The 25982-nt window shown below is 38.5% G+C and overlaps 1 protein-coding gene across 2 annotated transcripts in view; it reads left to right on the forward strand.

Moving 5' to 3' along the window:
* Positions 1 to 2232: 2232 nt before the first annotated feature.
* STX18 (syntaxin 18) overlaps positions 2233 to 25982 on the forward strand; it is a 68895-nt gene continuing 45145 nt past the window's right edge. The window contains exon 1 of one of the 2 annotated variants that reach the window (XM_076335932.1): positions 2233 to 2439. In XM_076335932.1, coding sequence (XP_076192047.1) covers positions 2278 to 2439 — 162 coding nt within the window. In that variant the 5' untranslated portion in view covers positions 2233 to 2277. Of the gene's footprint in view, positions 2440 to 6974; positions 7722 to 25982 lie in introns of those variants that run through there. The other variant, XM_076335933.1, reaches the window with a different exon arrangement.

A 25982-nucleotide genomic window follows, 5' to 3' on the forward strand; every position in this document is an offset into this window, starting at 1 on the left:
TAGTTTCTTTTTTCATCCAAAAATGTATAGAGTATTCCGGTTATTTTAAAGCACCTAAATTTCATTAGAAAATGAGTAAACTATAACATGACATAGGCACCAATAAGTTGTTTTTTTCTAAAAGTAGGAAGGGAAGGTGAAGTTCAAAATTTCAAAATAACTTTCATATTCCTACAGTTTAAATGTAAAAAAGCAGCACTCTAATAGCAAAAATCTATAGATTCTTATCCAATGCCCACTTAAATGGGAATATTTCAAGGGAGTGTGAATGTTAGCTTCATTAAATGTTGGAACAAGCTATATAGCTGAATATGTACAAAACCAGAGGTTAATTCTATCACCTACATTTTCAGGAGCATTCTACTGCGGGCCAAGCTGTGAATTTCTTATTTCTATTGGCATGAAAGTTACCTGTGCAAGGGCCTGTGAACTAACATTTTTGTGGAGTGAGGCATTAGTCACCGTAAGGATGGCAGAACCACAGCATATGGAAACTACCCTAACACGTAGCATTGGTGAACGTGTCTCAGAAATGTCTTCAGGGAGTTACAGACTGAGGGTGTCAATATGATCAAGATATTCCTGGAATTTTATTAAGTGTGCTTACTTTGCTTTTGGTAATGCAAAGAAAAGGAAAACAACCAATTCTAGGAAACATACCTGAAAGTATCTGATTTATTATGTGTAAATTCCACACAGCTTTATTAAATATGTGTTTTGCTAAAGTATCTTTCTACTGAATTTCTTAATCTTGAAAGAGCAAAGGCATTTGGCTCGAGGTTCAGTCAAATACTGCTGGCATTCCTGGAATGAAAAGTTTAATCTCTGTTGTTGTCCACTTTTTTAATACCTTAAATATATTTTCATGGTAAATCCAGCACCGAGGACAGGGACTTAAACGGTCTATTCCTTTAATTAGAAATACATATCCGTACCACAATAAAAACACAATTTAAAATAGAACAATAATAACAAAGTATGAATGAATACTAATCACAACGTAACTATGAGGGAACCACTAATCTATAGCTAAGGCTGAACTGATGAGAATTGAACTGAAAGCAGCATAGTAATCAACAGTGGAAGAAAGCCTGATACTCTGGAGCAGATAGGAAAAATAGTTGTGGTTGATTAAGTTCCAGTCCACTGGGGAGAGGCAGGATTTTGAAACTGTGTTCTTTGGAGACTGTCTCAGGGAACGTGCTTCTGGTCAGTGAGAGCACAGTTAAAAACTACATGGTATCTGCTGGATCCCAGAGCATTATATGGCATATTTTATATATCTATAACACCACCACTTGTTTATTTGGTCAAAAGTTTGCCCCTGTGCCACGCAATTTCACATAGCTAGTCTACTGCACAGAACATGGTAATAAAGTTGCCTCAATAACAAAGGTTTCTTCAGAATCAGTTAGATTACAAACAGTGCAGTATTGTAACGGACTGCGATACATCTTCCAGGTACCAGTGTGCTACTGTCCCGGTGTTGGACGGCAGCAGATCGGAGGACCTCGGAGGCCAGCTTCCTGTGGAGAAGAAATCGTCGCTGCATGTTCCAGGTGGAACAAGGTTGCTCCACCTATACAACTCAGGGGTAAGTAACCAGGGGACATACACGTGTGATCATTTCCTAGGGGAATCTCACACCAGCGCTAATCCTGGATCCCAGTGCAGATCTGCTAACATGTATTAATCAACTCTAATTATCCTGTCTTTCCATGACTAAGCTGCCAAGCTAAAAACGTGAGAGACAGCGTAGAACAGCACCACCTGGCTACACCTGCCATGACGCCATAGCAGGGTGGTCTAGATGTCAAAGTTTTGTTAGAATATAACTTCTATTCCGCGAAGTTGCTATTTGGTAGGAGGAGGCAGCAGCCAGGTGCAGGGGAGCCCCGTACAGGCCTGCCCCAGCACTCCCGCCTCGGTGCGTGCGCAGGCAGGCGCCGGTTTCAGCTGACATGAGGTGAGCTGTGAAGGCAGATGGCAAATGCCTCTCCCAAACTCGAGCACCGGCTGCCCGCGGCTGAGCGGGCTCGGCCTCGCACTCCCCGCCGCAGCCCAGGCGGGCTCCGCGGAGGCTGACGAGGAGTTCGGCCCCCCCGCCGGACGGCGGCAATTAATTAAGCCGGGAGCGCAGAGAAGGCAGCGTGGGGACGAGGCCTCTCCTGCACCCCTCCCACACCCCCACGCAGGGCGGAACGCACCGCGCGGGGCCGCGTTGCGCGGGGAAGAGTGCGCGGCGGCACCGGCCGGCGGCTGAGGGGGCGGGCCGCCATGGCGGTGGACATCACCCTGCTCTTCAAGGCCAGTGTGAAGACCGTGAAGACCCGTAACAAGGCGCTGGGGGTGGCGGCGGGGGACAGCGCCAGGGACGAGCTGCTCAAGCGGAGCGCCGCCCGCTCCAAGAGCGACTTCACCAGCCGGGCCCGGGAGGTGGTGAGTGCGGCGGCGGGCACCCTGGCCGCGGTGGGAGGACGAGCGGCAGCCGGGCCTGCCGGCGGCCTGCGCTTGACGGCGCCCCGTCAGCGGCTCCGCCTGGGCGCCGCCGCGGGCAGCCCGCCCCCCTCACCCCCGCCTCGGAGCGGGCCGCCGCGTCCAGCTCTCCCCGGGGGCCCGGGGCGAGCGAGCGGGCCCCGGAGTCGCCCGCGAACAACCCCGGGGCAGCTCTTTCCCACACGGATGTGGGCCGGGAGGGCGGGAGCGCAGCGTGAGAGCCGGGAGCCCGGCGGCTGATGTGGCGGCTGGGGAGGGCTCCGAGCCCGCCTGTCGCCCGCGTTCCCCCCGGCGCGGCTCCTCCCAGGCGGGGGCCCGCTCCGCGGCAGGGGCCCGCAGGGCCGTCCCGGGGGGCTCTGCTGGCTGCGTCCCCTTCCTGCGAGGGCTGACGCTTCTAATCGGGCAAAACCGAGTTTCCTTCAGTCTGTGCCGCGGTCGTGCCTGCATTCACACGGGTATTTCCTTATGCCAGTTGCCACGTAAGAGATCGCTTCCATAGCAAATACGAGCATAAGCGTTTGTAATGTTGCACCGCATATGCTGTCTTTAGTATTTTCTGTTTTTTCTGTCACGTAGTATGGCTGTAAAGTGCCAGTCCTATACAAATGACATGTGAAAAGGTAATCAGAACAATTTAAGACTTGAAAAGGCAAGCACAGAGGAGTTTAGGAATTATAGAGCTGAAGGCTGACCAGCATTAATAATAGTCCTCAGTCCACAGTCGTGCTGTAAAACCAAATTTGTTGCAGGTTATTTTCCTCCATACTGAGTAAAAGGCAAGGCAAAAAGTCTTGATACCAAAGCAGGGTTTGAATAACACGTTTAATAAGGCACTGGACCATATTTTGAAAAACTAAAAGGAAAAGACTGCTCAGTACACTCTCTGAGGAGGCAGGCTTACAGAATGCATATGCAAGTTTAGGACTAAACAAAGAATGCACAAGTAACCTTGTTCCGTCATTTTCTAACTTATGAATAGTTTAGTTTTCAATCACAGATATTAATGTCACATTTCTGTGCTCATTGTACTTTTCACAATTCTGAGAGAGAGTACTTAATAACTAACATGTTTTATAACACTTGATGTTTGATATTCAGTAGCTCAGTGGTTGCTTTGAGGCCTAAGCAGAGGGTGTCAAGTTGGGTACTTGTTAAATGAACATATAATTATTAACCATTACAAAAAGTTGATTTAAGTGACTTGTCAACTGTGAGTTCTATGGTAGGGATCTATCTGCAGTGATCAGACCAGTCCATAAAACTATATTCAAGATCTTTGTCCATGAGATCTACCTTTTTTCCTCCACTGTATCTCCTGATTTTAACTAAAGATATTCCACATTCTGCAGTGTTAGAGAGAACAGGCTCCTTCAGTTTTACCCCAGAACAGGGCAGCCTTTTTAATTTTTAACACAATTTGCATGTGTGTAAATTCCTAGAATTCTAAAAGGGATTGAAATTTTATCACAGGGCATCATGTTGACATTTATCTGCGTCATCAACACGGCTGCAACTTTTAAATCTGCCATTCAGAACTCCAGCACTTGGGCTGATGCTGAGGGCAGATTGTTACCCTCTAAGGGTTTAGCACTAGACGGTGTTTGGATGCTTTGCCAAAGTGTTTCACTGTTATTTGCAGTAGCAGAGGAAGTAAGAGGAAATCTGAGGTATTTAGGTTCCATTCTAGATACTCTTACAGCCACAGACTTCTGTTTGTTCCTTCCGAAGCATTTTACCTTCTGCCGCATTACCTTCAGTACTGTCTCTGTCTGCACTTTGGTTCTTCCTTCTCAGTTTCAGTGTCTGTATTCCAAATAATTTTTAGCCTCAGACTAGACCCACACCCACTCCTTCCTCCCTCCTGGTCTTTTCTCTCCCTTCCCTTCGTACTATCAATGCTCCCTTGCTTTAGCTGCCTCCCGGTTTTGGTTTTCTTTCTTAAGTTCTGTTCATACTCAAGCCTAGCCTCACCTTCATCCTATTCTTATTGCCCAGCCATAGTCCTGTCCAGTGATGGCATGATATAGCTATGCCCTTTTCCTCCTACCTTAGTCCTTCTTTTCCCCCTATTCACAGCTACTATTTCCTGCTTGCCCCAGTCTTCTCTCTGAGCTCCTCGTCCTTTCTGAGTTTCCTTGGGGCACTGTCCAGGCAACAGGAAGAAGGACAAAGATGTGGATAAAAGTATCTTGTTTAATTACAAGAGCTTCAAGTGAAGTAAACAGCTAATGCCACAGTGGATGAGCTGAATGGTCTGTCCAGGGGAGAGAATGGGTTTAATTAATGGTACTTACATAAACAATGACTTTGGAGAAGAAGCCAAGGCTTAAAATGTGTTGCTGAAGCACGACTGAACATGATTTCTATCAACATGCTGATCAGTGAGTAGGGATGAAATGGATTGGGCTTGTTCTATCTCTGCTCCTGTAACTCATTTACATTTGTGACAGTGGAGCCAACAGCCTGCCAGACCAGAGAAGCCTTTATAACATTTCTTAGGCCTTCTTTAAGAAGGTCTGATTTTAATGTGTGAATAAAACATTGAAACTGCAGCTAGAAGAGTAAACTTTGTAGTAAAATAAATCATGAATTTAATTGCTTGCTTCAGCCAAATACAACTTGATTTGATCGTATATGTGTCAAACTCTCTTTCAAATAGTTTGTTGTAGCCTCACAATTAAAAAATTAGCTGCTTCTGCCAAGGCTATGCAACTTAACTTGCAAATCTGATCTTTGATAGATGCATTAATTCATTAACGTATTTCTGTTTTAAAAAGCCCCCCAAAAGGCAGTGAATTCTTCTGTGTCTATGTATAGGTTTTCTTTGTTTATTTTTTAATCTGGGGAACATATCAAATGGTTAACTATTGTTGTCTTTAAAACTTGTCATGAAAGACGCTGGTCAGAATCCAGGTAGGGTAACAATGGAGACCCTGAGTAATCTACACCTAGTCACCCCTTTTATTATGCCTTATTTGGTTGCATAATAGTTGAAGATCTCAATTTGACATGCAAATATGGAAACGTTGAAATACTTACGCATACTCTACACACAGACATACTCCTTTCAATGTTATATTCTGGGTGGGTTTGCCTAGCTTCTTGCAGGTAGACCTGTGCTGATGCTGCTTGCGCTCCAAGCTGCGGGAGCGGCAGCCAGCCCTGGCCCAAACATGCGGCAGCACAGCTGGAATGCGGGGCTGGGAGGGCGCTCAGCCCTGCCTGGGGCAGCCGCACAGCTGTGGGATCAGAGTTCTTCTTTCTAGCCCATCCCGTGGAGGTTTTATATCGCATTATTAATGTGTTTGAGCATTTGACTGAACTGTATTAAGCGATGTAACTCTTTGTCATACATAGTATGTTTTCTTCCTCCTTTTTCCCCTAAAGGACCATGAGTTTTGCTGTAGGATCTGAAGACTGTGGAAATGTTTACTTTTTTTTTTTTGTCTTCTTCGTAGACAAACTCTAAGTGGTGTTTAAGAAGGAAGATTGAAGGTGCTTAGCATTTGGAGAAGAAGCTGGCGAAGTTGTAATAGTTCTTTTATTTTCTGTTGAATTTCATTTTTCTTTCTTAAGAAAGCACTGTGTCTGCACAGTGGGCTTCTGTATTTATGGTAAAGTGTCATTGCACCTGGGAGATACGGTTATAAAGTCCTGTTTTACATTCTCAAATTTAACATGATTTTTTAGGTGGATTGAAGTAGGCACGGAGAATGTGGAATATAAGAGCTTTTACTTGAATCAATATTGTGTGGGGAAACTGGTTTAGTGATGGGAGGATACATTTTGTGTGCTCTTGGTATTTTGCGTTGGTCACAAAAAATACTTCAACATTCTGTATTAATTTGTATTTTTTGAAAGCTGACTGGTTTATGCTCAGATATGCTGTATTGCTGCAGTCTGTGGGGAGCTGATGTATTATAGCTGATATAAGTGTTACTACTTAACCTCGTAACATCCTTGTGTTACCAACTTATCTAAAGCCAGTGTAATGTTAGTTGCAGAGACTGCTGTTGCTGGTGGTATTGTTAAACTGTGACAAAACTGATCCGTTTGCCTATGGATGCTCTTCTAAATCAAAGATGACTGTTATGGCTGTGAACTTTTGAAAGGATTTTCTTTGCCCCAGCATTGACCCATCACCTGTTTATTTGGTTTGGGTTTTTTGGTCTGTCGTCTGCATTGTACAACCATTGGATTGTCTGATACGTAATGAAAGATGACTAGTGCTGTACATATGGTGAATGTTTTTGGCATCTCTCCACCTGTTCACCAGTTACATACTGACTAGAACCAGGTAAGAAATGATTGTTGAGGGATTCCCTACAAGAAAGCTACAATATCAGTGGCAGACTTTCCATTGCTTGCAATTTATAAAAGATTGTTAGAATTCATTATGTGTATGTTAGTGTTTTTTGGTCAACTAAAACACAAGCAGCAAATTTTTTTTTTTTTTTTTTTTTTGTCCTTAGACTTTTACAGTGACACGGCTGTTTAAAATGTAGTATGCAGGGATATTAAAGTTTGCATTTCATCATACTTTTACAGGCTTATGTAGTTCCTTGGTATGGTATCAGATTTGAGATCAAGCTGAGTTAATGTGCTAAGTGATTGAAGAATTTTAAGGATTATACCAAAAGTATTTAAATAAAAAAAACTGGGCTTGAAGTAAGTGCTCAGGGACAAACATAAGCAGTTCAGATATAGCGTAGGCCCAGTTTATGTGACACTTGTTCACAGCTTTACCATGGTCTTAATCCTGCAGGTTTGGATATTTTAAAAGATTGTCAGTTTCGGAAAGTGTTTGGCATTTGAACTTCTGTCTCAGGAAATCTTACTATTTAAGCCTTTCCTGTTACTTTTGTTTGACAGGTATGAGCTATTAGGAATATAATCTGTCAAATATGCTTTTTTCTTAGTTATTTGAAAATACTGAAGGAATGAGAACTTTTTATCATTGCTGACTGTTCAATATGTGTTGGAGAAATGGTATCAGGGCTGATACAGCCTATTAACAGAAATAAAAATAAATTAATGGTCAAGCAGAATTTCATGGTGGGCTTGATTGCAGCCATGAATGAAGTTTTGTGTTTTGCTAGGGAGATTCTCTTCTTCTTTTTCAGGTTTTGCAAAAAGCTAAAAAATGAAGTGCTGGAGCATGAATTCTTCAAAAGCAATACCAGACATATCTAAAAACATATCCTTGAGAATGGAAAATTTAAAAGGTTCAATGTTTCTAAGTCTTTAAATGCAAAATTTCAGAATGATCAAATGTCTGTGTTTGAAGCTGTTGAACGCATAAGGATGCCAGATTCATGAGGCTACAACATCTGTTATTCATATAACTTCTGTGTATGGATTCTGTAGGATGATTAACTGATTCTTCAAAAAAATTGGTATGATAGGCCAATATTCACATCAAGAATATGTTCGGCTGCTCTGTACAAATATGTAATGAGGAGGAAAAATCCCCACATAAAACTTGCCTCCAAAACTAGTTCTTGTGAAAGCCAGAGCAAATGACATTGAATATAAATTTTGTGCAAACCTTCTAATTACAAGGCCACCTGACTTTTGTAGTATACTGCTCTGGCTACATACGGGTTAGCAGTGGCTTTTTTGTTTGGGTTGGGTTTTTTTGGTGTGGGTTTGTTTGTTTGTTTGTTTTCAATTTTACATACACTAAGTAAAACAGCCTTTTCATGCATACCTGCGTAAATCCAGTGTATCTCATTGTTTGGATGCAGCCCCTGGGATAACTCAAAAAAGCATTGCTGTTAGAAGAGATGGAAAGCTGATGTTTTGTCCTTGGTCCCAAACATGAGATCTTCCTGTGCATCTTTGCACACTTTGGTATTCAGAGCGTTCTCGCAGGAGAAAAAAAGGGGTAGGGGTGTTTGTATATGGTGTTTACAATGGCTTAATCTTTGCCACTGTCACTGCATTAATAAAGCCTAAAAAAGCATGGGGAATGCCCAAACCAGTAGCTGGTCCCCCAAATTGACTGTATAGGCCCACCTTGAATAGCATGACGTTATTGACATAGCACAATTAAAAGTGAGTATTTTTAAACATATATACTTTGATCCCTTTCAGACTATTCAGGATTGTTTGAAGAGGTACCAAGAATAGAATTCGGCCACCGAAATTGTGTAATGGATCTGGTTACAGTGTATAATCAGTGGCCAGTACATGGCGCTAATAGAGAAAGACAAGTCTGCACTCTCACTGGAAAATTTCTAGGGGTTTACAAATAAAAAAAGTTTGAAAAACATTAGGAGATGATTAGATCTAGATTTCAAACAAAGGATTCCTTGTGCTTAATACCATTTTAGTATCATAAGAAAAAAAGAGTTGGCTTGCAGATTGGGAGGTCCACAGGCTTTTCCACTGCCTACTTTTGGATATATAGTAGCTTCGGTGGTAGGCAGGTACCAATCTGCTGATGCAGGGAGTAACATCATCCGTGTTCTAAAAGTAAAAGGTATATGAAAATAAAAATGCCAAGTATTAAATGTTTTATTGGAATATGACAATAATTATTATGCTCTGGTTCTGAGTCAAATTCAGGTTGGTGTCTGCAGAACGTATCTAATTACATCTAAGCTTTTTAAAAGGCCGAGAAATATCCAAAATAACTAAATAACCAGCTTGCTATATTAACTTTTTATAGGATGGGACATGTATTTGCCAGATTTAGTGGCTTAATCCTGAAAACTTCCAAATCAGAGAGTGGTACCATTAAAGCCCATGGCAGAACCCAGGCAGTGCATCAAAGACTGCATGGTCACATAGTGAACTACTTCTGCTGTAGTTGAATAGCTGCTACTAACCAGTGCTATGAGGCAGATGGCCAAAAATAGTTAAAATGGTGTGCTTTAATTTTTTTTTTGTTTGTTTTAGACTCAAACTAAAAAAATTCCAACCCGATTTACTAAGGTTAGTTTATACGATCGTTTTGACTCTAATGATTACATAAGGATAAATCCCATGAGAGAATATTTGGATGCAAGGGAAATATATACTGCTTATGGTATAGCCAATTACAGTCTTTATTAGAAATTAATGACTGTGCCAAATTTTGGACAGCAAGTGATATTTCAGTTCACTTCTTAACTTTTAATGAGAGGTAAGTTCTAATAAATTGGGCCCATAGCTGAGGTCATTAGAATTAATTCTGACTTCTCCCACGTACAGTTATGAACAGCCACTTTTTTCCTCAAAGTTCACTGGTGGTGCTGCATTTTGCACTCATTTACATGCACATGGGTTTCCCTCACCCACTTTCTAGGCAGAAAATATGATTCTAAATTACACTTTTTCAAATGGGGAGTTACAGTGTACTGCTTTCTAATACTTCAGATTTATCTCTTCGCCTCTGCAAATTATGGTTAATGTTAGTTTTTTATTATGAGCATTTATTGTTTTTACCTCTCATTTCCTTGTTAGAGAAGAAATTTAGCCTGAGAGATGGAAGGGAAAGAAGTTGGTAATTTCATTAGTAGAGGAGAAACACATAAAAAGCCTGTTAAGGAAATAGCAGAGGAAGGATTTTTTTTTTTTTTAAATTTTTGGAGAGGAATGAAATGCTGACCTTGTTCAATGCAATAGGATTAAATGCCAGATCACTAATGTTCCCCATGTGATGCTTCTGGTTTTAGCAAAACTCACATCAGTAACAGTGGTGAGGGTATAGGTTGGCCTTGGGGGAAGAGTTATGAACTCTTATATTTTGGGAAATGTCTGTCATTGTCCTCCCCTGCTTTGTTTGTTTGTTTTTTAAGTACATTCTTAACTCCATGGGAATTATTTTCTGAATATAACTGAACAGCAGGATTGAAAGTTGGCTTGGGAGACAACTTTCCTTAGTCGCCTGTTAGTTTTGTTTTGACTAACTGGACCTCATGTGGTGCTGAGGAGTCTGAAAGTATCTAGGACTGCAGATCCCATTTTGGGGACGTTGTTTTCGTCCTCACCTCACCTCCTTCCAGGGCCAGGTTGGTTGTGGGAGGTTCTTTCCTGACTTACAGTTGTTGGAGGAATTGTTCTATCATGTAGCTGGTCATTACAAACTCTTTCCAGGCTATGGTTGTCCATTAAACTGACACCTCCTGTGAGTTCTTGATTTGTCATCTTGCCACAAATAAGGAAATAAATTATGGAAGTTTGTAGTGCCTATGGAAGTAGAAGAAAGCTGAGGTTTATCATATGTAGCCTCTTTCTTTTCTCAAACATAGGTTACATTAGCATGACATCTGAAGAAGGAGAAAGGCAGGCTAGGGGCAGGGTGGTGGGTCCTGTGGCATCTGAAAAGCTGGAGAGATACAATGGAAGAGAAAGACAAGAGAAAGTGAGCAGGCTTAGCTGGGAGAAAATAGAATTACGTAGGTTGGGGAAGAGACAGTCTAACATAAGAGGTGGAAATATGGGTAAAAAGAATGAATACCAGGAAATGATAAGGAGGTTATGATAGAATACATCTAAATAGGAAAGAAAGGAAGGGAAATGAAGGAAGGAAGAGCGAGAATGAAACTTAATACTTATACATTAGTGAATTTAATTGATGCAGTTACGCTTTTTACTGTTTCTCTGGGTTTTTTATCAAAGGTTTTGGAGCAAGAACAGCTCATTGGTTTGAGTACTTCGATACATTGTCATCGCTAGAAGCTTTGGGCTCTGTATTTGTATTTTTTAAACTATAATCTCTTGTTTGGGACAGAAATGAACTTAAAAATAAGCAGACCCAAGAGTCTGTGTGATTCATTAGAGATTTAACTGCTGGGGTTTATTTTTCCAGGTATTAGCAGTGAGGCCAAAATAAAGCTAATTCCTCTGGAAGTTAGTAACTTTTAAGATTCTGATTTCCTTCCTCCTCCTCTTTTTTTTTTTTTTTTTTTTTTTTTTTTAAATAGGAGAAATTTTGTGGATAGTAGCCCAGAGAAGAACTTACCCGTGACTCTTCCGGCATCCTGCAGTTCTCATTTTCTGTGTGCAGAAATGCTTAAGTTAGGTAGAGAGGAGCGTTCCTTATGTCTTGGACATTTGAGAAGTACTACTTTTGTTAGCTTCTGCTAAATCTAGACTTGGACTAAGGAGTTTTCTTCTCTGTGCAAATTAGCAAACAATTTCTCAGTCGTCATGTTAGTTGCTTTGAACTCTGAAGTGTATTGAAATATTAATAAAATGGGGAGATATTGTAATTTAGGATGCTACCTATGCTTCACACGTGTGATCAGCACCCCCACCCCACCCCCACCCCTCCGCATTTAAACCCTCTTAATCTCGGGGAACAGCTATTTCAAAGCATAAAGATTTTGCAACTTCTTACAAAAATGGGTTACAAATCATTGCTTTCAACGAGTAGTACTGACACTTGTGTTTTTGCTAATTGGGGCTGGTTTTGGTCATCACGATTAGTTATTGCTGTAATGCTGAGCTGATTCCTTGTGATTTTTGGTAATGAGTGGATTAAGTTTTTGTGTGTTTCATCATAGACAAAAGGATATATTTTTTTCAGTGAAAGATTATGTAATTATATGCTCTGTCTTTGAAACTTCAGACCACTATGCTTGAAAATATTTCTCAGACTGGCAAATATTAAAACCTGGTACGATAGCTTCAGCAGTGAAAGCAATTAAAGGGTGAAAATTGGAGGTATGAATCTGTTCCAGCAATTTTGGGAAAATGTTCTTTAGTGTTGAAAGTATTACAGTGTGAGATAATTGCATAGAACTTTAAATGATGGATACTTTCTTGAAAATGTAAGTTTCCTGACTTCAGGGTGGTGTGTCAAAGCTTTCTGTCTGACAAAAAAATGATATTTTACAGTGATCAGGCACCAGACTTGAGGTGTTTGTCCCTTTTTACCCTTTCATTTGACTCTGCCTTCCCTTCTGATGGAGGGTGGTGAGAGCAATAGAAAAGCGGATGTACTGCATCTGCTCAAATGTAAATCTATTCCATTTCCATAGGTGATGTCCAGCATTTGAAAAACAAACAAAACAAAAGAACAGATACAGTTAAATGTAATCTAGCTTCCTTTCAGTCTTTGCTTTTCCACTATTAATAGATTGCTTGACGTTTCCCATTGGATATTTCATTTTTTGGTTGACTTTTAAATGGTTTTGAATGTGGGTGTAATCTCACTGATTCTAAATTGAGTATTTCATTTCTGTAGTACAAGATGCAACTGACTGGTTTTTCCCGTCTCTCCATGTCTCAATTGGATAGCAAGTGTGAAATGGGTTTCAGGTGAATGTTGGTGGAGGTTCTGTGAGGATATCCAGAAGCTCTTAAACGTTATGTTGGTCTGTGGTTGAAAATAAGAGAAGGGGTCTTGGTTTGACTCGTAAGTTTATCAGAGCTCTAATATGGAGTAATATTCTAATTAGAATTCTAATATGGTCATTCGATGATTTTTTTTTTTTTTTTTTTTTTTATGGTAAGTCCTCAACTGTTTAGTACAGGTGAAAGTAAAATATCACTACATTTAGAAGACCATCTTGCTGCAGGACTTCTGGGGGTTTCTGGAACAAAATACACACCTGAGGCCTAGCAGGTAAAAGAGAAGCTGAGAACCGAGCACCAGGTTGTATGGCAGCCTACCACGAGTGCAGTGGGGACTCTTTGCACTGGCTCCATGGCGGCAGTGTGCCGGGGAGTGCAGAATGCCAAGAGTACTCAAACAGTCTTGAGAGAAGGGGAAAGTTGATTAAAGAGGCAGGAAGACAGGGGAGTTCATCAGCAACGTGTTGAAACCAAGGTGCTCTACAGAGCATTGGTATTTTGAGGAGGAAAAGCATGCTTTTGGAGTTCCAAATTGTTCTAAAGTGTTGTATCATCTGCTGTTTTTCAGATTGACATGTAAAATACAGACATAATTGCATTATGGGATTTTTTTCTTGCCTATTTTCAGGTGGTTTGGATGTTCTTGCAAAGTAGAAACAATTTTGCACTCCCAGGCTTTTTGAGATTTCTTTCTTAAAGAAATTCTAGCTTTTCTTCGAGAGTTTTTGGCTGATCGAATGGTCTCATTTCCCCCCCTACCTTATCTCCAGTTTAGCAGGGGTTTTCTTCTTGCTTTTACTCTTGCTCTTTCCTGGAAAAGCAGCAAAACATTGTGTGAGCTGCAGAGGAACATACTGCTTAGTCTTATGGCACTTTATGTATAACATAAGGTGTGTTAGATATTATATCTGTCTTTTTTATAACTAGTTCACTTTTATTAAAAATAAATGGTGATAGCAAACTGACATGTGAAAGACAAACATGTAATGGTGGTGAAAACCATTTAATGATTAGTAGGGAAACAAATATTTATTGAAAATAAAAACCACGTCTAAAGGCTCTAATGCTGACTTTTGGAAACACTACCATGTTGTGGTATTTGCAATACCGTATGTTCTGTACAGTAGATATTGTTTAAAATTGCTTGGGAACTGGAGCTTGCAATTGTGAGCTTGGAATGTCCTGCAGATAATTAAGTTGTGGTCAGGCTTTAGAAAAATAAAAAGTTCTCGAACTATGATTTTATAAACATGCTACAATAACATTTCTTTATATTTAACAGTTTCTTATAGAAAGCTGATACTCTCACAAGGCATTGACTAAAGGTAAAACATCAAGAAAGAAAAAATATTAAATTAAAACTTCACTTAGGATGTTGACAGTTGGCTTGTAATATTAAACAGATGTGCGTGTTCTTGGGTTATTCTTCTTTCAGAACCTCGTTGCATACCCATTCTCAAGTGACAGCTACAAATTTTTGATTAATTTAAAATTCTTCTTTCTTCAGTTGTCTTTGTTATATATAATTTTTTTCGGGTCAATTCAGCTGGACAGTGTGATGCATACTGTAGTTTCTGCTGTGATATTCAAGGGAAAGTGTTCCTTTATGTTGGCTTAAATTGAGGCATGGGTCATTCAACTAATATAGAAAAATTATTACATGTATGCAAAGATTCTTGGGCGTGATATTACCTTTGCGTGTACAAGTAGGGCATTTATCAATTCTGGTTGTAGGTATGGTAGGGCATAATTTGGTCTCTTTGGCTCCTAGTCAATACTGCACATAGCAGTCAATACCAAAATAAAGAAACTTTAAGTTTTTAAAAGATGTAACTTTAGTGAAACATAGAGGGAATTACCAATTAAGGGAAAAGAGTATAGCACTGCTAAAATGACAAAATGTTGTGTCCAGTTCTGATGTCAACCTTTTTCGGAAGTATGGTGGTGGGAGGTTGTTTGTTTTGTTTTGCTTTTTACAGAAGAGAGGTACAAAAATAATCTAAAGTCTGAAAAACCTACTTTGTGGTGAGAAGTGTTCTCATCCTCTTTTGTCAGGGGACATGATCACAAGAAAAAGTCTCCGATTGTTCATGGTTCTTATGAAAAAGCAAAAGTAAGATACAGTGCTGAAAAAAGTACACATTATTTGTGGTGTGATTCAGCTGACCCTTGATTTGGTAGATTCTGCATCACTTGAAATCTCTAAGTCAAGTGCATATATTGCAAAATACGTGCAGTACTCAACAAGTAATGCAGGAGTTAATGCATAGGGATGGCTCAGGAATTCCTTTTTACATATGGGACACTGCTTCGTACCAAAGCAAAGAATTGGATACTGGTTTCCCAAATCCCAGTCTACTGCTCCAGTGACCTATGACTCTGATCAGTCTGACCTTAGACTGTGTGAATGTATGAATGTTCTGTCTTCATTTTTAATAATAAATGAACTTACAGGAAACAATGTGTTAAAGTATTTCTAAAATAAAATAGCTATATTAGACTTAACAGGGTGCTTAATCTAGTTATCTACTACAGAAGTTATTTACTGCAAAGTAAGTAACCTCTTTTTATGATTTTTTTTTCCGTATGTACAAAGACAGTTAAATGATTTTTTTTTTAAAGAATAAAGGCAGCATTAACCAGTGTGAGGTATTCATTGGTTAAATGAATGACTACATTTCTGTAGTCTTCGTACCAAATCAGTTTCATGTATATGAATTGGTTATTGCGTGCCTTTTGTTTTTTAAAGATTTGTGAAAAGATACAATGATACACCATAATGTGAGCGAGACTAGCTTATTAGAAGAATACACTTTATTTCTCTTAATTATGTTGTTTGCAATTGATAAGATTTTTAGCTCACTGTGGAACCCATTGAAGTATAGATGGGAAATACTTATGAGAGCTCAGATACTGTTTCTTATGTTTTTGAATATGTTGTAAAGGAACGTACAGCAAATACAGGAAAATACATCTTCGAGATAATCAAAATGTGAAGGAGAAGAAAAAAGGAAAAAATACCAAAGAGTTAATTAGTTGGACTAAAATGTGACCTAGTATAACTTCTTATACCATATTTATTTTCTTCTGTGTTATGGCATAGAGAATACATGGTGCTGTGGTCTGGCTGTTACTTTACCATTGCTTCACAATTTATTGTCTGAAAAATTACAGTAGTTTCAGGAGTGGTTTGTGGGTTCGCACAATGCGCTTGAAATACTATAATTTTATTTTGTAGGGAAAATAAGGCATGTACATTTTCTGAAGGAAGCTTTTTTTTTTGCTTACAATGAATGAAAAGAAGCTTTTTCTATATAGCTCTTAAATAAAGATCAATTCTTATTTTACGGAATTAAGCATATGCACCCTATGTAAATTCTAATCTGAATATTACTCCAGTTTTGAAGAAATACATTTAAAAGCATCCATTAGAGATATGGGAAGGAAGATAATGCAAATATTTCATGGATTTTATCTTCTGAGTAAATTTGCATGCTTGTTTTTGACACTAATAAGAATCAGAAGTTTACTTCAAAGACCATTTTTTTGTTGTTGTTTATACATGGTTGTTACTGATGCTTTTACATTTAAAGAAGAGCTTCTATTACAAAAACCCATCGTTTGTTTGCAGGCATTTTATGGATTGAACTGTTTTGAACAAACTGATTTGTGTCAATCAGTTCTTAAAATATAGTGGAAGAAGTTTCTTTTTTCAGTGAGACTTGTAAGTTGTAGTGGGAGTTCTGCACAGCCTGATGATGATAGGCACGATCTTCTGTCCAAGCAGGCATACGAATAACTCTGTTGTTATCATGCATCTTTCTGCTGGGGCTTTGTGGTGGTTGGTTCTGACTTTGTTTTTTTTCCCTTATTTGGAGGACTTTGAAATAATATGAATAAAATGTTAATCATGGAAATTACATGAGATAACTTGCTATGCTCTTAAGCCTCTTCCATTAGCACACTTGGAGACAGAGGGAGATTATATTAACATATTTCCTATTATCCTTATAACAGGTGCTTAAATACTAAATCTCTGGCAGAATAACTCTATAGGTGTCTGATCCTACAAAGATAACTGTTTGACTGAGGTTGTTGCCGGTGAGATGATGTTGTTAATTAAATACAAATGTATGTTGTAACAAAAAATACTTTCTTATTGGAATTTTATAAGTAAGAAGATTGTTGTAATGCAAATAAACTGAAACTCTTGAATAGTAAGTTGTTTGGAATTAAGTTTCCTACCTCTTTGAAGACTATGAACCAAACTATTATATTGCCTTCTGATTGCATGATGTGTTTTCTGCTTTGAATTGCTATTACGGTAGCTCTGAGAGTCCCTAACTGAGAGCAGAGCTAGATATCCTTTGTGGAGCATTTGAACTTGTAACTAAGCAAGTCATTTAAAGATGCAAGATGAAATCCTGGTTGTACTGAAACAGGCTGCAGAGTTATGGTTGGTTTAATTGAAGAAAAGATTCTGCAAAAAATTCTTAGTGGAGTGCAAGTTTAATGCTTATTGTTTGTTCCACATTTTATCTTGTGAGTGAGGGTGAGGATGAAGGGTCAAATAAGAGAGTGCTAAAAGAGAAGTCTTCTCAAGTGTTTTTTAGGATATTTTATTAAGGTACGTTCCTCACTTTTTTGGTTTGTAAGAAGTGAACTGAATTCGTTGGGACTATTCATACATTATTGAATTGGGTCCTAAGAGAGCATTCTCGGAAACTTCTGACAAATGGGAAGGAATTGCAAGTAAGAACATCTCTAATTTGCGTTATTTATTCATATTTCCAAAGATATTCTGTACCCTAAACCAAAATAATTCTATGAATATTTATGCATAACAGTTGTTGGGTAAAACTTGCAATTTTTCAAAAAAGTGTAGTTTTGAAAATATGTAAGAGTTGTAGCAATTAACCTACATGCACATTTATAATTCTAGAAAATGGACAACGTATTACATTCAAAGACTGGATCTGATAGACCCAAATTGCTTAAAACATCAGTTATTGAAGATGTCCCCCTGGGACTTTGAGAAACCATTTAACAGATGAAAGTACATTTTGAAAAGTTTGACCTTACAGGCAATCATAAAATGAATCAAAACAGTTCTTTCCTCCCTGAAATGTACAGAGCCCATCTGTATCTAATCCAGTAATTATAGACTGAGTTCAATTACCTTTTCAAACTTGGAGCAGACTGGAGACTAGGCAGTGAACAAACATAGGGTTTTGTCTAGACCTCAATTGACCACAGTCTAAAACTTGAATTTATATCTAATTTTATTTTTAGCTTCATTTGATAGTTTTTAAAGGATTTATTTTGCACCTAGTTGCTAGATTATGAAAGTTTTTACTTCTTGACCTAGTGTTTACGGCTACATTTTTATCTCAGTGAAGTTAATAAAATGACACTGAGTCCTAAGAGTTTACTGGATAAATCATTTTAAATGTAACAAAAGTGGGTTAACCATCTCTTTTGAGTCTTTAATATTGCTACAACAAAATTATGAAAGAATCTGAACAAAATAATGTAATTTATTCTCTGTGCTTGTATCCGTATATTTAATGTTCAGATTAAAAAAAAAAAACAACTTTGATGTTGTTTTTTGCTCTTTTAGAAAAATGAACAAACCTACCTGACTGCAATACTGCCAGTAGTTGACACAGATTACAAACTGTGCTAAAGATATATTTTATTAATTTATTTCAGTTAGAGCAAATGGACTATCCATTCAGCCATACAGGCAGTGTTAAAGAATACATACACACCTACAAGATGAAGCACCTAGTATAGGTTATCCCTTTGACCGCCAAGTTGAAGCCCAGGCATCTTTTGATACTATCCCATAAACGAAACAAACCACATAATACACATCTTGTTGAGAATTATCCTGCGCTGTGTTCACTGTCTGACATAACATTGCCAACATCATGTTCTCATTCCTTATACGACAGTTTATGTGCAACCTTCACTTGAGAAGCATTCTTTGCAATAAAGATGTGTGTAGCTTGCAGAAACCAACCGCAGCGTGCAAGACTTGTTGTTACAATAGTACATTTCCTATCTCTTGGGTAGCAGTGGAGGGACAATGATTAAGGACAGAATAAATGCTATATTTTTAACTTTTAATTGTGTGGTGTGCTTTTGTTGGACTGGTGTCTCTTGGCAAGTGAAGGCTATGATAATTGGTGTGTTTAGTTTAGCTTACTGATTCTTAATAGTAATCAGTATTTTGTAGCAGTTGCTGTAATTAGTTAAGAATGTGGTTCATGATGACTTCCAAGTCAACACGTATTTAGGGAATAAGGCATACTGTTCCAATGAGTAGTAAATTTGATGTGACAAGCAGGAATCTTTTGATGTTTAATTGGTGTTCCTTGTAACACTTGAGAAAAAACTGATCTAATGAAATGTTGCGTAACTGTAAAGCTGAGAGGCCCAAGAGATTGCACTGATTGTTCTGAATGTATTTTGTCTCTATTTTATAAGCATGGGAAAAGTTCTCTAATACTTGTCTTCTGTTTTTCTGTAGTGTATAGTAGTTTTCTGGATGAACGGTAGTGTTCTGAAAAAGTAATATGGAAATACATAAGATTCTTTCCGTAATCATAATTTTAAAGCAAAATTTGTAATAGTATATGATGAGGAAACATAGTAGTCTTTGGTATATAACATCAGTCTGGTCTGGGTGTTGGTTTTTTTTTTTTCCCTTTCAAAAAAGAAGGACTGTCATGCCCTCAGAAGTCAGGAAATCCAGTCTTCAATTTCAGTTCTTCATCAAAATCCTATTTACAAAAGCACTGAGAACTTGTTGTTTCCTCCCTGCCTTAACTCCACATCAGGTGCTAAGACGACCTTTCAGCTGTTGCTAATGGCGAATGCCATAACCTGTTGTACAATCATATTTCTGTTAGCAGGTTCATCATAGAAGATAGGACCATATGCTGTTTAAGAACAGTGAGCTCTTCCAATAAGTCCCATAGCACTTTTCTTCCTCTCTTTACCATAATGGCCATAAGAAATAAACAATTCACCTGGGAATTCTGCTAAAGTTTATGCTGCCATTCAACGTATCACCAGGCTTTGTAATTGGAAGTAAGGATGGTTGATACAAATTTCTGGATTTTTTAATTTATGTAATAAATGTAATAAAATTGTGTTACATTCTAACTTCATAGGAGTTAGAAAAAGGCTACTACGTCCAGGATGCTGAATCTGTTACTTCTGCTCCATTTCATTTTATAGGGCTTCAGTGTTGCACAGCACTTCAGAAACTAAAGCGTTTTAGACCAACAGCTGAAATGAGTATGTTCTGAGAGTAAACTAAGGCAGTGCCTTTAGTCTGTAGGTTACCTGAAATGAGAAGTCTAGATTTTGCACTGTGTTGTCTGATCTAGGTAGTTTTAATTCTAAGATCTAGCGACCCTCTTTTCACCCCAAATACTAAGGCTACTAACAGTAAATGTTGAGAGTAATGCCTGCCACAATAGACAAAAATTGTGTTACAGTAAAAATGGAAAAATGACTGTTTCATAGTCTCTCAAGATTTTTCATGTCCTTATCAACTCTGTTTGTCCCAAGTGAGGGTTGGTTGGTACGGTTCCACCTCTTTGCTCATTAGCAAAAGGAGTTTGTTTTGTGACTGTTGCAAGAAAATACCCAATTTCGATTAGGAAGTCGCATTCAACTAACATTGCCTAATAGATTTTCTGCCATGTGCATTGCGTACACTACATGTTTGTAATGTGAGAGAAAAACAGTCAGTACTATTATTTTTTAAAAAACAACTGGTTTTTCACTTTAATGGAACGGGAAATTGTAAAAGTGAAAGTATTTGTCCTTTGCTTCAGTGGATATTTTTGTGTTGACTATTTTCAAACCAGATTACTTGTCAGCTCTTACAATTGCATGTACATTCTGTGCCTCGGAGCACACACTCCGAACCGGGTGGAGAGCACGTGTCTTTTTAACTGCGTCTGTTCAAGTAAATGCATTTAATTTTCCTTGTAGGATCATTTTTAAATCTAAAGGGAGTATTAACTATATTACAGTCTCTTGACTTTGGCAAAAAACAGTGGCTCTTCAGGAGTCACCCCATTTTCTCCTGTTTCATTTAAAAGAAGGAGTAGCTTTCTTTTGTCCTCATCCGTTACTTCCAACTCTTATTTTTTTGATGTGTGCTTTTATTTCTAGCTCTGTGTGTCGTATTTCATCATAGCTCTCTGTTGGAATCTGTCTCTCACAATTTTAGTGTCACTGATTTCTTACTGTTGATATTTTCTTCTTCGTTTGCACTCCATTTGATTCCTTTGTTACTGTATTTGTTTCCTGATTTTCTACCAGCACATATTACAGACTTAATAGTTGCTTGTTTATTTAAATGGTAAGAAAATTTTAGCTGCAGGAAGGGTAAGTGGGTTGCCCACAAATATCTAGTCAGTTGTTTTACTTTCTTTCTGCAGAAGAAGGCAGGCTTATTCTCTTTGTTGCTGTCTAATTTGTCTTATAAGACAAAGAAATTAAAAGGAAAAGGGCAGTCCATGTCAAGCTCTAATCCATTCAATTTATTTTTCCTTTGTAATTTTTTCCCTCTCCTGTCCAACTCTTGCTTTTTGGGCTTTTTCCTTTTCTTGACTCCATCTATATCATTAATTAGTATTAATAATGGCTACTAATTAAGCAATAAAAAGATGCATGCAGTCATTAAAGCTATGTTTTTCTTATTTTCTGAAGTGCAGATTCCTCAAATTAGTTTAAATAAAAGAAAAATTGTGTTGTTACCTAAACTTCATAAAGAGTAGCAGTTCAGCTAATTTGATACAGTGCAACTAAATGTAACTTTGTTCAGTTATATTAGTAAAACTTTCTATTTAGATAAAGCTGTTTTGTTTTCCTTCTCTGTTTTTCTATCATTAGTCATTTTTGTCTGTCTCTTCCATGCTTATTGATGCTGTAGTTATGTCAGACAGACACTTGAGTTGCTTATTGCAGGTTCGAATCATTATGAAGGGGACTGAAGAACATTCAGGACAAAAAAGAAAAAAAACTTTCAAACTGGTTTAGATATCATGGCTTTCAGTATCTGCACTGCTGCTACACAGTTACACATCTGTACAGTGCATTCAACAATATGCTTTTCCATTGGTATAATGTTAGAGCTGCAGGAATTTGAAGTTTTGTGTTTCTGTGGGGCAAAAATGATAATTTTGAGATGCTCTGGTTCTAATGCAGATGTGCTGAGGAGTAAAACACGCTATTAAAAACATGAGGTCATGTTAACCCTCTCTTTGCTAGCATATATGTAGCATACAGTGTTTTGTTTAGGCTATTTTGAACACTTTCAAGGACAATATTTTACATCCTAATAGATTTAATTATTGGGTTTGGGGGGTTTTTTCTTCCCTCTATTAAGTGGGTTTTTTGTTTTATTACCCTAAATAAGGGCCTCGTTCTTCCCAAGTACATGCTAGCTCTTGTGTCTCTGGTGTCTGTCTCACATTTGCACTGAAAATACAGTTACTGTTTTAGCCAGGATGTATCTTACGATGTTTTGGGGTTTTTCATTCTTTACCTCAGACCATGTCCGTCTGCTGCCATTTTTAATCTATCTTCCATCTTCAATTCTTGCCTTCCTTCACTTTTCAGTGTTGCTTTTTTTTTTTTTAACCTCTATACCACAGTGAGCTTTACTAACTCCTGTTCCATCTACTCACACAGTCAGATATCTGCTTGACATTTACCACGTAATCTTGACCAGTCTCCTCACGGTAAATTCTCTTCCCAATATTAAGCTTTTCATGTTTTAATTCTGATTCCTAGCCTTAAAGTTTTCATCTTAAAGTTGCTGGTGAGATAACTTCCCAGTTGAGAGGTACCTCATGTTTACCTTTCTCTCTTCCTAAGTACATCATGCCTGTGCATGGGCAGAATACTGAAATACTGATGAAAAATATTTCAGTAATACTGACTCATCTGTAGTGCAGAGCAGAACTGTGGAACAGTGGTATGACATCTGTAAATCAGGTGTTTGTAACCCAAATAAAAACTGGAAAACATAGTATCATGTCCTTGACATGAGAGACTGTTCACAGAATTCGTATGAGAGCTGTAAAACTTTGGTGTGGCAAATTGCAGTAGCATTTTACTCTAACCTTGAGTGAAAACTGTATACAAACCAGTACCCATCTTATAGTAGATACTCCTAGTTCTACATATTCATATCTGCTGAAACACAAGTATTTTCTATCCAGTTGTTCTGTTATTTCCCCCCGCAATGCAGTAGCTACTGCAGCCAAACCTGGGCAATCTAGTTGTTATGGCAAAAGACACAGAGGTAACATTGATTTCTTCGCTGTGTACAGGTTGGTGAGACAATGAAACTGCTTGATGGACACTGAATCTTAACACAAAGCTTCTCTAACTCTTATGGCTTCAACTATAAGCACAATCCCTTTCCTCTGACTGGAAGTTAACATGCTGTTATCTCGGTGTACTTAGGTGCTGGATAACTGAAATGTGCTCTCACTGCAAAGTGCTTGTGAACATAAATCTGTCAATAAATATAAGATGTGTCAGTGTGTGTTTCACCGTCTTGCTTCCTAAGATTGTCTCACAGCTGGCTGGGGACTCAGTTGTATTTATAGTCACTTAGTAATTTCAGAATGGAGGCTGGGTTTCTTTCCTGAGCAACCATGAAGATAACTCTGTAGTTTACAGCTCTTTCTTCTTGGAGGCCCTTTGGAGTTGACTACTGGCTGAAACCCCAGACTCTACATGGCAGTATATGGTGATGGTATGTCTCAGTGCAGATGCTGTTTCCTTTTATTTATTTCAGCCAACCTTTTTCTTTCCTCTTCTTGTGTGTCGGTGCTAAGTTTTTGCCTTAGTTTTTTTGGCTTGTTTCTGTGTTCTCTCCCTACTTGCACATTGTGTATTTTCTGTGGATGCATACCATCAAAAAGCTACCCACTACGTTAAGTTGTGGGTTCCTATGAGTTTGAGGCTTTGTAGAGATAGACATAATGCTTTCAGAACTGAGTAATACATTGCAGGGAGAGGTACAGTGAACAGGTGCGTTAGCTAGGAGACAGGAATGGACTTGTATTTTCAGGTGTCTTGTATGACTTGCGAAGTTCACTTAATTGAGTCTTCTCTTTCCCCTTTGTTTTACAATCCAAGTGTTTATATGTCCATGTGAGCCTTGAGTTTGGCTGAGTCTCCTAGAGAATTCTCCATTATGGACTGGGGTAAGAGAAGGATACCAGAAGCTTGTATCTCCTATGTTAGCATTGGTTAGGATGATGCATATTCATGTGTCTTATTACACAGTTGCTTAGCTCACCCCAATCACATCCAGGTTTCTTTTCTGCTGACTGATAAATAGTGACATTGCAAGAGCAAGCATCAATTTGGGCCATTTTGACATATTTTTGCAGTTGCTGCTAAGGAGCATTGCTAGATATGGCGGTTTTCATAAATCTCTCTGAGGTGCTGGTAAGAGGAACATATAGTTTGTTCAATGTCATCAGGCAATGTCATCGGGCTTTGGATGCAGCTGGAAGAAATAGAAGTTTTTCCTGGGAGGGTGCATGTGTGTGAAGGAGGGAGTGGGAGGAGGATAACGGGAGCACACGATTCACCTTTCTGCAAGACAGGAGAAGGTTACTTTGCCGGGAAAAGTTGCCTACATTCTCTGTTTGAGAGAGATGACTTTGGAGGGAACTCATGTTAAAATGTTGTCAGTGTGCCATTGTGTTACCTCTGTTTTCTTGACAGTAAAAGTCAAAGCTGTTGTGAGTAACCGATTTCTGCTGGCTGTGAATGAAGAGCCAGGTTCAGGTTTTGCTCAAATGAGGTTTTACAGGGGGATCTACAGACAAAAGTGTTTGGAGTAAACCAGTAACACTGCAGATAGTAGCCTCGTTGGATTGATAGGGGCATCCTAGAACTGTTCATACATTGGGGTAGAGAATGTCGTTATTTTATGTATTGACAACAAAAACCGACTCTTTGAGATCAGTGCTTTTGTAACGGTTGCCCTTTTACATTCAGCTGTTCACTTCCTTCTTTAAAAGACCCTCAGTCAAGGAGGTAAGGGCAGTGCCATTCTGGAAACTCATCTCTTTTCTCACTGCCTGTGATAAAAGTTGGAATAAAGTTTTAAATTATGGGAAACACTGTGGTTTTCAGCTGCAAGTATCCTAACAGCTTGCTGGTTTTCAAATCGCAAAGCTTGACAGTGAGTCACTCCATGTAGAGGGGCTTCCTGAGGACTTCGGAGTTGTTACTGTGGCTTATGACCTATTACTGTCTTTTTAGAAACTTCCGGCTTTTAAGCAGCTTAATTTTCTTTCTTTCTCTTCTTCAGTTATATATCTGTCATTGTATAATAGGTAGAATAATTGGGTTTAGAGTTTAGCTTTCTAGTTGTAAATAAGGCTGGATTTCTTTTTTGTTTTTTCTGACATGGTCTGATAATTTCCTGTTGATATGATTGAGGGAGGCTTAGGAGAAGGCCTTATATGCAGGTAATGTAACAGCTAGAAGTGCCACATAATAGTTTATCATAATCCATACAGGGATTAGAGGAATGATCTGTTAGGTTGTATTTCTTTTGATAGAGATTCCTTCTACTGGATACTTGTGTATCTTTCACAACTTCTGTTAGATTTATGTGGCTGTTACAAGTGTTCCCAGAGGAAACTATTTCAATCTATTGTGCTGTGAAAAATTTTCTAGGTTTTGGGCTATAATTTCTTGTTTTGATGTTGCATTGTGAAGCATGTCCATGTTTCCTCATGTGAACTTCAAGTTCTTTTCCTTGCTTTTTGAAAACATGGCAAATGCTGATGCTCTTTTAGCTCTTACTTAACTGAGCTCTAAATATTTACTTATTTTAACCTTGAAGTTCTTTATGCATTATCATTGCTTTTGAGGGTCTGTATGCTGGAATGTTTCATGCAACCTTGTAAATACTCTTAGTCTATAGGAAACACTGGTTTTTCTGAACATAATGTCATTTTTTTAGCTATGCTGACATACGAAAATGTTTCCCACTTTGTGCATTTCTTCTCTGCTATTCCCAAACTTTTTATATGAAAAACTCATATGGCCTCACAATGTCATAGCAGTTCCTTGTGATTGCTCTTATTAAATGTTTCTAACATTTAACTTCAGCTTCTTTAATCTGAAAAGTC

The sequence above is a fragment of the Aptenodytes patagonicus genome, chromosome 4 (assembly GCF_965638725.1).
Source record: "Aptenodytes patagonicus chromosome 4, bAptPat1.pri.cur, whole genome shotgun sequence".
Taxonomy (NCBI): Eukaryota; Metazoa; Chordata; class Aves; order Sphenisciformes; family Spheniscidae; genus Aptenodytes; species Aptenodytes patagonicus.